This window comes from Oncorhynchus gorbuscha, linkage group LG08 (genome assembly GCF_021184085.1).
Source record: "Oncorhynchus gorbuscha isolate QuinsamMale2020 ecotype Even-year linkage group LG08, OgorEven_v1.0, whole genome shotgun sequence".
Taxonomy (NCBI): domain Eukaryota; kingdom Metazoa; phylum Chordata; class Actinopteri; order Salmoniformes; family Salmonidae; genus Oncorhynchus; species Oncorhynchus gorbuscha.
The window spans coordinates 31635475-31647271 of NC_060180.1; the positions used below are offsets into that span (position 1 = coordinate 31635475).

General features: G+C 44.5%; 1 protein-coding gene across 4 annotated transcripts in view; it reads left to right on the plus strand.

Moving 5' to 3' along the window:
* Window positions 1–11299, plus strand: part of LOC124041499 (arginyl-tRNA--protein transferase 1) — a 190815-nt gene extending 179516 nt beyond the window's left edge. For all 4 annotated transcript variants that reach the window (XM_046359163.1, XM_046359165.1, XM_046359166.1 and 1 more), the window contains one exon: window positions 10787–11299. In XM_046359163.1, the coding sequence (XP_046215119.1) occupies window positions 10787–10965 (179 nt within the window). In that variant the 3' untranslated portion in view covers window positions 10966–11299. The remainder of the gene's footprint in view (window positions 1–10786) is intronic.
* The last annotated feature ends 498 nt before the right edge of the window (window positions 11300–11797 follow it).

Here is an 11797-nt window from a genome sequence, read left to right on the forward strand (position 1 = left end):
TTCGTCTGTTGTAAGAAGAGAGTCAGACCGAAATGCAGCGTGTAGGTTACTCATGACTTTAATGAAAGAACGCGGTACATGAAATAACTGAAACTAAATACAAAAACAACAGAACGGAACGTGAAACTAATTACAGCCTATCTGGTGACACTACACAGAGACAGGAACAAACACCCACAAAATACAAAGCGAAACTCAGGCTGCCTAAATACGGTTCCCAATCAGAGACAACGATAAGCACCTGACTCCAATTGAGAATCGCCTCAGGCAGCCAAGCCTAACAACACCCCTAATCAGCCGCGATCCCAAATATTACAAACCCCAATACGAAACACAACATATAAACCCATGTCACACCCTGGCCTACCCAAACATATAAAAAAAAACACAAAATACAATTACCAAGGCGTGACAGAACAAGTCTGTAACATCACAAAATGTGCAAACGGTAAGGGTTTCTGAATACTTCCCGATTGCACTGTAGTTAAGATAATCAGCTTTTTATTTATTTTTAAATTAACAAGAGCTGAGTAAGGCTGAGCTAAGCTGAGGGGAAAGCCAGACGGTACCTGTGGTATTTGAAAGTAGCTATAGAGTCAGAGTTGTGGGTGACTGGGGGGAGAGAGTTTGGAGGCAGGGGTGCTGAATGCAGAGTCTTGTTTTGGGGATGGTTAGTAATCCAGAGTCAGAGTAGAGACAGCGTGTGTGTGTGTGTGTGTGTGTGTGTGTGTGTGTGTGTGTGTGTGTGTGTGTGTGTGTGTGTGTGTGTGTGTGTGTGTGTGTGTGTGTGTGTGTGTGTGTGTGTGTGTGTGTGTGTGTGTGTGTGTGTGTGTGTGTGTGTGTGTGTGTGTGTGTGTGTGTGTGTGTGTGTGTGTGTGTGTGTGTGTGTGTGTGTAGGATGTCTGAATGGTATGAGGGGGTAAGGCCATGGAGGGTGAGGAGTAGGATCTAATAGGTGACGTGGAATTTGACTGGGAGCCAGTGAAGGTGGTGCAGACTGCAGGTGACGTGTTCTCAGTGTGTGAGGACACTGGCAGTGGCGTGCTGGAACCTATCCAGGGCTTTGCTAGACACCCCAAATAGGACTCCATTGCAGTAGTCAAGACATGATGTGACAAAGGCATGTATAAGGGTGTCTACTACCGGATTCTTGAGGGATGGTCGGAGTTATGTATGTGTTTGGTTCCTGGATTCCTTTAACAATTGTCCATGCTCTAACAACTTGTCCATGCCAACAGAGGTATGTATATGAGAACGAATGTGTTGTATGTCTACGTTTATATATGTCTTGTGATTGGATTGAGCCTTACCCTGGGGCCTGTTCATAAGGACAGTTATAAGTTACAGTTCCACTTTAAACAAGTACAACTTATAAAGGCTTTATATAGCTATGCTTCACAAATCATCTAAGTGTTTACCATACTGTATGGTGTGTAAAGGCTGACATAAAATTCCCACTAGGGTAAATTGCCAAATGTGATGACCTGTTTACACACCATTTATAGAGTATTACATAAGCTTATAGATAATATGTTAAGCATTTATGTAGTGCTTACGAAGCGTTTATGTATGTTATATACAGCCTTTATAAGTTGTACTTCCTTTAAAGTGGGTCCAACGTTCCAATAGAAATGTATCGGGTAGGGCCTCCCGGGTGTCAGTGGTTCTGGGTTTGAGCCCAGTTTCCGCCACCAGAGATTCTGGGTTCGAGCCCAGGCTCTGCCGCAGCCGGCCGTGACTGGGAGGCTCATGGGGCGACACGCAATTGGCCCAGCATCATCAGTGTTCATCGCGCACTAGCGACTCCTGTGGCGGGCCGTGCGCAGTGCACGCTGACCAGGTCGGTAGGTGTACGGTGTAGAGGTCGCCCGATTTAACCGGAATGGCCAATTTAATTAGGGCTGATTTCAGGTTTTCATAACAATCGGAAATCTGTATTTTTGGGTGCCGATTTGCCTATTTTTTTTCCACAACTTTATTTAATATTTTATTTAACTTGGCAAGTCAGTTAAGAACACATTCTTATTTTCAATGATGGCCTAGAAACGGTGGGTTAACTGCCTCGTTCAGGGGCAGAACGACGGATTTTCACATTGTCGGCTCGGGGGATCCAATCTTGCAACCTTACAGTTAACCAGTCCAACGCAATAACGACCTGCCTCTCTCCCGTTGCACTCCACAAGGAGACTGCCTGTTACGCAAATGCAGTAAGTCATGGTAAGTTGCTAGCTAGCATTAAACTTATCTTATAAAAAACTATCAATCATAATCACTAGTTAACTACACATGGTTCATGATATTACTAGATATTATCTAGCGTGTCCTGCGTTACATATAATCTGACTGAGCATACAAGTATCTGACTGAGCGGTGGGAGGCAGAAGCAGGCGCGTAAACATTCATTCAAACAGCACTCTCGTGCGTTTTGCCAGCAGCTCTTCGTTGTGCATCAAGCATTGCGCTGTTTATGACTTCAAGCCTATCAACTCCCGTGATGAGGCTGGTGTAACCGAAGTGAAATGGCTGGCTAATTAGCGCGCGCTAATAGCGTTTCAAACTTCTCTCGCTCTGAGCCTCGGGGTGGTTGTTTCCCTTGCTCTGCATGGGTAACCCTGCTTCGATGTGGTGGCTGTTGTCGTTGTGTTCCTGGTTCGAGCCCAGGGAGGAGAGGTACGGAAGCTATACTGTTACACTGGCAATACTAAAGTGACTATAAGAACATCCAATAGTCAACGGATAATTAAATGCAAATGGTATAGAGGGAAATAGTCCTATAATTCCTATAATAACTACAACCTAAAACTTCTTACCTGGGAATATTGAACAAATGAATAACATATGTTCTCATGTACTGAGCAAGGAACTGAAACTTTAGCTTTCTTACAAAGCACATATTGCACTTTTACTTTATTCTCCAACACTTTGTTTTTGCATTACTTAAACCAAATTGAACATGTTTCATTATTTACTTGAGGCTAAATTGATTTTATTGATGTATTATATTAAGTTAAAATAAGTGTTCATTCAGTATTATTGTAATTGTCAATATTACAAATAAATAAAAGTAAAATATAAATCGTCCGATTTTAATCGGTATCGGCCTTTTTGGTCCTTCAATAATCGGTATCGGCGTTGAAAAATCATAATCGGTCGACCTCTAGTACGGTGTTTCCTCCGACACATTGGTGCGGCTGGCTTTCGGGTTGGATGTGCATTGTGTCAAGAAGCAGTGCGGCTTGGTTGGGTTGTGTTTCGGAGGACGCATGGCTTTCGACCTTCGCCTCTCCCGAGTCCGTACGGGAGTTGCAGCAATGAGACAAGACAGTAACTACTACCAATTGGATACCACGAAAAAGGGGTAAAATATATTTTTTAAATAATTAAAAAAATAAATGTATCTGGTAGATCAGATAGGATTGTCTGTCAGGTATAGCGTTCAATAGCGGGAACCGGGTTACAGAGATTTGCTGCGAAAACCAACTCCTGTTTCCCGTGCGAAATAACTGTGAGAAACCAGTCAATGATCAGCATTACGTGAAATTGAACTGTTAAATTATATCCAATACCTTCTCTGCTCTATCTGCATAATCAATCAACACTCGGGGTGGGCGGCATCTCAGTATGGTGCACAGTTCACAATGCATGCATCATCTCATCAGCTGGTAACTCTTTTCCTTCTGACGGGTATAGCCTATGCTACAGTAATATTAGGCCTAATACATCTGAATGATAGACTAATATAAATGTGTCAGAGATGTGTCTAATTTACACATTTCCATCTGGCTTTCGGGGCTTACCTTATTTTTTCATTGTGAAGATCATAAACGGTATCACTCGAATATTGTTACTTTAAATCAGTGTGCACACAAGCACTATGTCTTTCTCCCTCTCCCATCAATTGCATTCAAATTGCATTTAAAAATATAAATGCAACATGCAACAATTTCAATAGATTTACTGAGTTACAGTTGATATCAGGAAATGTCAATTGAAATAGATTCATTAGGCCCTAATCTATGGATTTCAAATGACTGGGAATACAAATATGCATCTGTTGGTCACAGGTACTCTACCTTAAATAAAAGGTAGGGGCGTGGATAAGAAAACCAGTTAGTATCTGGTGTTACCACCATTTGCCTCATGCAGTGTGATACATCTTCTTCACATGGAGTTGATCAGGCTGTTGATTGTGGCCTGTGGAATGTTGTCCCACTCTTTTAATGGCTCGAACTAGAACAAACTGTCGCACACATCAATCCAGAGCATCCCAAACATACTCAATTTGTGACATGTCTGGTGAGTATGCAGGCCATGGAAGAACTGGGACATTTTCAGCCTCCAGGAATTGTGTACAGATCTTTGTGACATGGGGTTGAGCATTATCATGCTAAAACATGGGGTAGTGGCTGTAGATGAATGGCACGACGATGGTCATCAGTATCTTGTCACGGTATCTCTGCATTCAAATTGCCATTGATAAAATAGATAATGTGTTCGTTGGCCGTAGCTTATTCCTGCCCATATTCATAACCCCACCACCACCATGGGGCAATCTGTTCGCACCATTGACATCAGCCAACCGCTGGCCAACACAACGCCATACACGTTGATTAATCCGCAAAGAGCACGGTTCTCCAGCGTGCCAGTGGTCATCCAATGTGAAACATTTGCCCACTGAAGTCTGTTACGATCCCGAACTAAAGTCCGGTCAAGACCCTGGTGAGGACAAAGATCATGCAGATTAACCTCCTTGAGATGGTTTCTGACAGTTTGTGCAGAAAGTCTTTGGTTGTGCAAATCCACAGTTTCATCAGCTTTCTGGGTGGCTGGTCTCAGACAGTCCCGCAGGTGAAGAATCCGCATAAAGCGGTCCTGGGCTGGCGTGGTTGCAAGTGGTGTGAGGTTGTGTTGCTGGTTGAACGTACTGCCAAATTCTCTAAAATGATGTTGGAGGCGTTTTTTTTAAGAGAAGTTAACATTCAGTTGTCTGGCAACAGCTCTGGTGGACATTCTTGCAGTCAGCATGCCAATTGCATGTGCCCTCAACTTCAGACATCTTTGGCATTGTGGTGTGTGATAAAATGGCACACTTAGAGTGGCCTTTCATTGTCCCCAGCACAAGGAACACCTTTTTATGCTTATGGACACTTTCTGGGATATTTTATTTCAGCTGAAACATGGGACCGACACTTTAAATGTTGAGTTTATATATTTTTGTTCAGTTTCGATAATCCTGTTCAAGATTGTTGGACAGTTCACTGTTTTCTTGTGCATTTACGCACCTGCTCTGCGCTGGCCCCTCTCCTCCTTAGCTCCTGCTAGGTTAGAATAGCTTGTTGGAAATTTGAGCGTTTCTTATACTAATAGACTATTGGAGGAGGGATGCAAGTTTGCTCTTGTTTGTTTAACGTTTAAATGAAGCATCCAAAAGAGTTTGAAAGAAGAGAGCGAACGTGCGATGGCGAAAGGCTAAAGCAAGTAAGCTATTTATTCGGTTTCAGCCCAAGATGGCGTAGCAGTCGAACGTCTTGTCGTGTCGTGTCCCTTGTATATATCGTTTTTTATATTTTTAAACATTTTCTTCGCATATCTTTTATAACATTTTGTTAAACCTCAACTTCTAAATACTCTCCTGCAACCCGCCTCACCCAATGTAGCTATTTTCTTCTGAAGTACTTATATCTACTTTGGATCTGAAACCCCTCAACTGAAGCTAGCCAGCTAACTACCAGCTAGCTACCAGCTATCAGTCAGCAAACCATTGCTAGCGGTCTTCAGCTAACCGGTCATCAGCTAACCTTTAGCTCGGAAAGCTCTCGCCAGTTCGAACAACGCGACTCTAACCAGAGCATAACGGACCTATTATTTTGTTATCCCCGGATTCCCATCGGATTCCCACCGCAAACGGAACATTTTCAGCTGGATTCTTCACAACTAGCTATCTAGCTAACCGCAACCCCAGATGATTACTCCTGGCTAGAGTTTCCACCCACTTAGCTTGAAGCTAGCCCGGCCAGAGCTCCTGTGCTACCACTGAAGCATACTGCTGGGCTACAATATCCGGACGCTCGACCGGTCTATCGATGTCACCGCATGAAGAGGAATAAACAGACTCACCCCATCGCGACGTCCTTGCTTGCTTGCTAATTCGGCCTGCTAACTGCTAGCTTGTTTAGCCCCGGTCCGCTAACTGCTACCTTGTTTAGCCCTGGCCTACTAACTGTTAGCTTGTTAGCACAGGCCTGCTAACCATCTGAATCGTTTTAACCTGGATAACACTCGCCAGTCCAGCTTCCCTGCCCCATCCACCGCTGCCCCCCTGGACACTGATCACTTGGCTACATAGCTGATGCGTGCTAGACTGTCCATTAATCACGGTATTCCATTCTGCTTGTTTGTTTTATATGTCGGCCCCAGCCGCACTCAGGCCTCAGGTCTCTGTGTGTAGTTAATCCGACCTCCCCTGCCTAGCCTACGCCATTTTACCTGCTGTTGTTGTGCTAGCTGATTAGCTGTTGTTGTCTCACCTACTGTTTTAGCTACTGTTTTAGCTAGCTCTCCCAATTCAACACCTGTGATTACCTTATGTCTCTCTCAAATGTCAATATGCCTTGTATACTGTTGTTCAGGTTAGTTATCATTTTAGTTTACAATGGAGCCCCTAGATCCACTCTTCATACCCCTGATATCTCCTTTGTCCCACCTCCCACACATGCGGTGACCTCACCCATTACAACCAGCATGTCCAGAGATACAACCTCATCATCACCCAGTGCCTGGGTTTACCTCCGCTGTACCCGCACCCCACCATACCCCTGTCTGTGCATTATGCCCTGAATATATTCTACCATGCCCAGAAATCTGCTCCTTTCATTCTCTGTCCCCAACGCTCTAGGCGACCAGTTTTGATAGCCTTTAGCCGCACCCTCATACCACTCCTCCTCTGTTCCGCAGGTGATGTGGAGGTAAACCCAGGCCCTGCATTTCCCCAGGCACCCTCATTTGTTGACTTCTGTGATCGAAAAAGCCTTGGTTTCATGCATGTCAACATCAGAAGCCTCCTCCCTAAGTTTGTTTTACTCACTGCTTTAGCACACTCTGCTAACTCTGATGTCCTTGCCGTGTCTGAATCCTGGCTCAGGAAGGCCACCAAAAATTCTGAGATTTCCATACCCAACTATAACATCTTCTGTCAAGATAGAACTGCCAAAGGGGGAGGAGTTGCAGTCTACTGCAGAGACAGCCTGCAAAGTAATGTCATAATCAAATACCAAACCAAATACACCTCCGCTGTCTTCAACCAGGATCTCAGCGATCACTGCCTCATTGCCTGTATCCGCTACGGAGCCGCAGTCAAACGACCACCCCTCATCACTGTCAAACGCTCCCTAAAACACTTCTGTGAGCAGGCCTTTCTAATCAACCTGGCCCGGGTATCCTGGAAGGACATTGACCTCATCCCGTCAGTTGAGGATGCCTGGTCATTCTTTAAAAGTAACTTCCTCACCATTTTAGATAAGCATACTCCGTTCAAAAAATGCAGAACTAAGAACAGATATAGCCCTTGGTTCACTCCAGACCTGACTGCCCTCGACCAGCACAAACACATCCTGTGGCGGACTGCAATAGCATCGAACAGTCCCCGCGATATTCAACTGTTCAGGGAAGTCAGGAACCAATACACACAGTCAGTCAGGAAAGCTAAGGCCAGCTTCTTCAGGCAGAAGTTTGCATCCTGTAGCTCCAACTCCAAAAAGTTCTGGGACACTGTGAAGTCCATGGAGAACAAGAGCACCTCCTCCCAGCTGCCCACTGCACTGAGGCTAGGTAACACGGTCACCACCGATAAATCCATGATTATCGAAAACTTCAACAATCATTTCTCAACGGCTGGCCATGCCTTCCGCCTGGCTACTCCAACCTCGGCCAGCAGCTACTCGCCCAAGCCTCTCCAGGTTCTCCTTTACCCAAATCCAGATAGCAGATGTTCTGAAAGAGCTGCAAAACCTGGACCCGTACAAATCAGCTGGGCTTGACAATCTGGACCCTCTATTTCTGAAACTATCCGCCGCCATTGTCGCAACCCCTATTACCAACCTGTTCAACCTCTCTTTCATATCGTCTGAGATCCCCAAGGACTGGAAAGCTGCCGCAGTCATCCCCCTCTTCAAAGGGGGAGACACCCTGGACCCAAACTGTTACAGACCTATATCCATCCTGCCCTGCCTATCTAAGGTCTTTGAAAGCCAAGTCAACAAACAGGTCACTGACCATCTCAAATCCCACCGTACCTTCTCCGCTGTGCAATCTGGTTTTCGAGCCGGTCACGGGTGCACCTCAGCCACGCTCAAGGTACTAAACGATATCATAACCGCCATCGATAAAAGACAGTACTGTGCAGCCGTCTTCATCGACCTTGCCAAGGCTTTCGACTCGGTCAATCACCATATTCTTATCGGCAGACTCAGTAGCCTCGGTTTTTCGGATGACTGCCTTGCCTGGTTCACCAATTACTTTGCAGACAGAGTTCAGTGCGTCAAATCGGAGGGCATGCTGTCCGGTCCTCTGGAAGTCTCTATGGGGGTGCCACAGGGTTCAATCCTCGGGCCGACTCTTTTTTTCTGTATATATCAATGATGTTGCTCTTGCTGCGGGCGATTCCCTGATCCACCTCTACGCAGACGACACCATTCTATATACTTCCGGCCCGTCCTTGGACATTGTGCTATCTAACCTCCAAACGAGCTTCAATGCCATACAACACTCCTTCCGTGGCCTCCAACTGCTCTTAAACGCTAGTAAAACCAAATGCATGCTTTTCAACCGTTCGCTGCCTGCACCCGCACGCCTGACCAGCATCACCACCCTGGATGGTTCCAACCTTGAATATGTGGACATCTATAAGTACCTAGGTGTCTGGCTAGACTGTAAACTCTCCTTCCAGACTCACATCAAACATCTCCAATCGAAAATCAAATCAAGAGTCGGCTTTCTATTCCGCAACAAAGCCTCCTTCACTCACGCCGCCAAACTTACCCTAGTAAAACTGACTATCCTACCGATCCTCAACTTCGGCTATGTCATCTACAAAATTGCCTCCAACACTCTACTCAGCAAACTGGATGCAGTTTATCACTGTGCCATCCGTTTTGTCACTAAAGCACCTTATACCACCCACCACTGCGACTTGTACGCTCTAGTCGGCTGGCCCTCGCTACATATTCGTCGCCAGACCCACTGGCTCCAGGTCATCTACAAGTCCATGCTAGGTAAAGCTCCGCCTTATCTCAGTTCACTGGTTACGATGGCAACACCCATCCGTAGCACGCACTCCAGCAGGTGTATCTCACTGATCATCCCTAAAGCCAACACCTCATTTGGCCGCCTTTCGTTCCAGTTCTCTGCTGCCTGTGACTGGAACGAACTGCAAAAATCGCTGAAGTTGGAGACTTTTATCTCCCTCACCAACTTCAAACATCTGCTATCTGAGCAGCTAACCGATCGCTGCAGTTGTACATAGTCTATCGGCAAATAGCCCACCCATTTTTACCTACCTCATCCCCATACTGTTTTTATTTATTTACTTTTCTGCTATTTTGCACACCAATATCTCTACCTGTACATGACCATCTGATCATTTATCACTCCACTGTTAATCTGCAAAATTGTAATTATTCGCCTACCTCATGCCTTTTGCACACAATGTATATAGACTCCACTTTTTTTTTTCCTATTGTGTTATTGACTTGTTAATTGTTTACTCCATGTGTAACTCTGTTGTCTGCTCACACTGCTATGCTTTATCTTGGCCAGGTCGCAGTTGCAAATGAGAACTTGTTCTCAACTAGCCTACCTGGTTAAATAAAGGTGAAATAAAAAATTGAAAAAAGACCCATGAACATTCAATCCTCGTGAAGAGAAGCCATCTGCATCTTTTTCTAGTCCTTTATTATTCAAGCATGTAATTACAATGAAGATAAGGACACGGAAACATATTTCATTTAACGGTTGAGAGCAAAGAAGGAATATAGGAACAATAGATGGAAAAGTGGGTAATACGCACAACATGGTTATTCCAGTCCATATAATACAGTATAATACAATACAATACAGTAGGCCTACAGTAATAGTCTACACTCAAAAAGGTTACTGAAGCTTGTTTAATTTATTTTTCCCGAAGAGCATAGGCTACATCTATGGGCTTTTATGTTTTTCTGTTGTGCGTTATAGCTGTTATATGTAGCCTATTAGATGATGGCACAATCATTTGGGATATCTTGGGCTCGGACTCAACTCGCTCAGGAAGCATCATGCTTGAATTTTCATGCCTATCAAAGCTCTTATCCAAACATATTTCAAATGTCCTGACCACGGGCCCTGCTCCTTTCCCCTGGCGCTATCAGGACCACATCAGACTATGATTTGCTAGTTGGGCCATGGGGTGGGGGGGCGCGTTTCAATGGGTTGGTTCTGGTGGTGTGGAACCAAATCTGATGGTTGTCTGACTCTGCTGTATATAATTTGAGCTTTAGAATGGCACACGATTCTGTCCTATGGTTTTATATGCTTTAGAATGACACGTCCGGTTTTTGCTGGAAATACCAGGGAGGAAAGTGATATATTTATTCTCTGGATGAAACCATTTTAAAACACCGGGAAAATATTCAACCTGTAGTCAGATTGAATATGGAATCAATCATCTCGGCTCAATTCAATCTATTTCTATCTGCAATGTTCAGAACGTTTCACATCACTGAATTTACCACTTGTCTGTCTTTCTGTCCAGGTGACACACACGTACTGAAGGACCTGGGTCGTGCTCTGGTGCTGTACAGACGGACGGTCATGCCCTACGCCGCCTACGCCCGCAAACGCAAGGGCTCCAACGACGAGATGGAGGTGGCGCAGTACGCTGGCCTGGTGGGCCAGCTCTGTGCTGAGAGGATCCTGCTATACCGGGCGTAACCCACTGGGGGCACCACCGCCACCCTGCACCTTGATCCGCTCATGTGTCTCTGTCTGTCCCGCTGTCTTTGTAAGTGCTTTCCACTGCTTCACTCTACAATAGCCTCACCAAGTTTAGCTCTACTACACATAGGCCGAACCAACACATTCAAGTATGTACCTGCTTTCAGAAAGAATTCACGCCTATTCACTTTTTTCACATTCTGTTGTGTTACAGCCTGTATTTTAAATGGATTAAATTGAGATTGTGTCACTGGCCTAAACATAATACCCCAGAATGGAATCATGTTTTTAGAAATGTTTACAAATTAATTAAAAATGAAAGCTGAAATGTCTTGAGTATTCAACCCCTTTGTTATAGCAAGTCTAAATAAGTTTAGAAGTAGAAATGTGCATAACAAGTCACATACTAATTTGCATAGACTCTGTGTGCAATAATAGTGTTTAACACTAGAACCGCTGGGTCTGGAGGGACCAATTTTCAAGCTAATGAGCAGTCAGTCTGACTGCAACATTCTAACGGTATAATTAATACATTTCATATACAGTACGCTATCGCAAAAATAATAATTTTGGTTGCCTTTAAGAAGGCTTTGGGTTAAAAAAAACACAATAGCATTTTGATTAGTTTGTTACTGTAGGACAGTCAAGATCACTTTCGCAGCCAAAAAGCAAGCGGCGATCTACTGCTCAGAATTTTCTTAAAACATAACTTAAGACATGAACCTAATAAAAACAGTTGTGTAGGAATGAAGCCTGTGCAGTAGGTCTAGTACATTATCACAGCATATTGGCTATATGCCTGGCCTGCCAATATTGTTATTCTCAGACC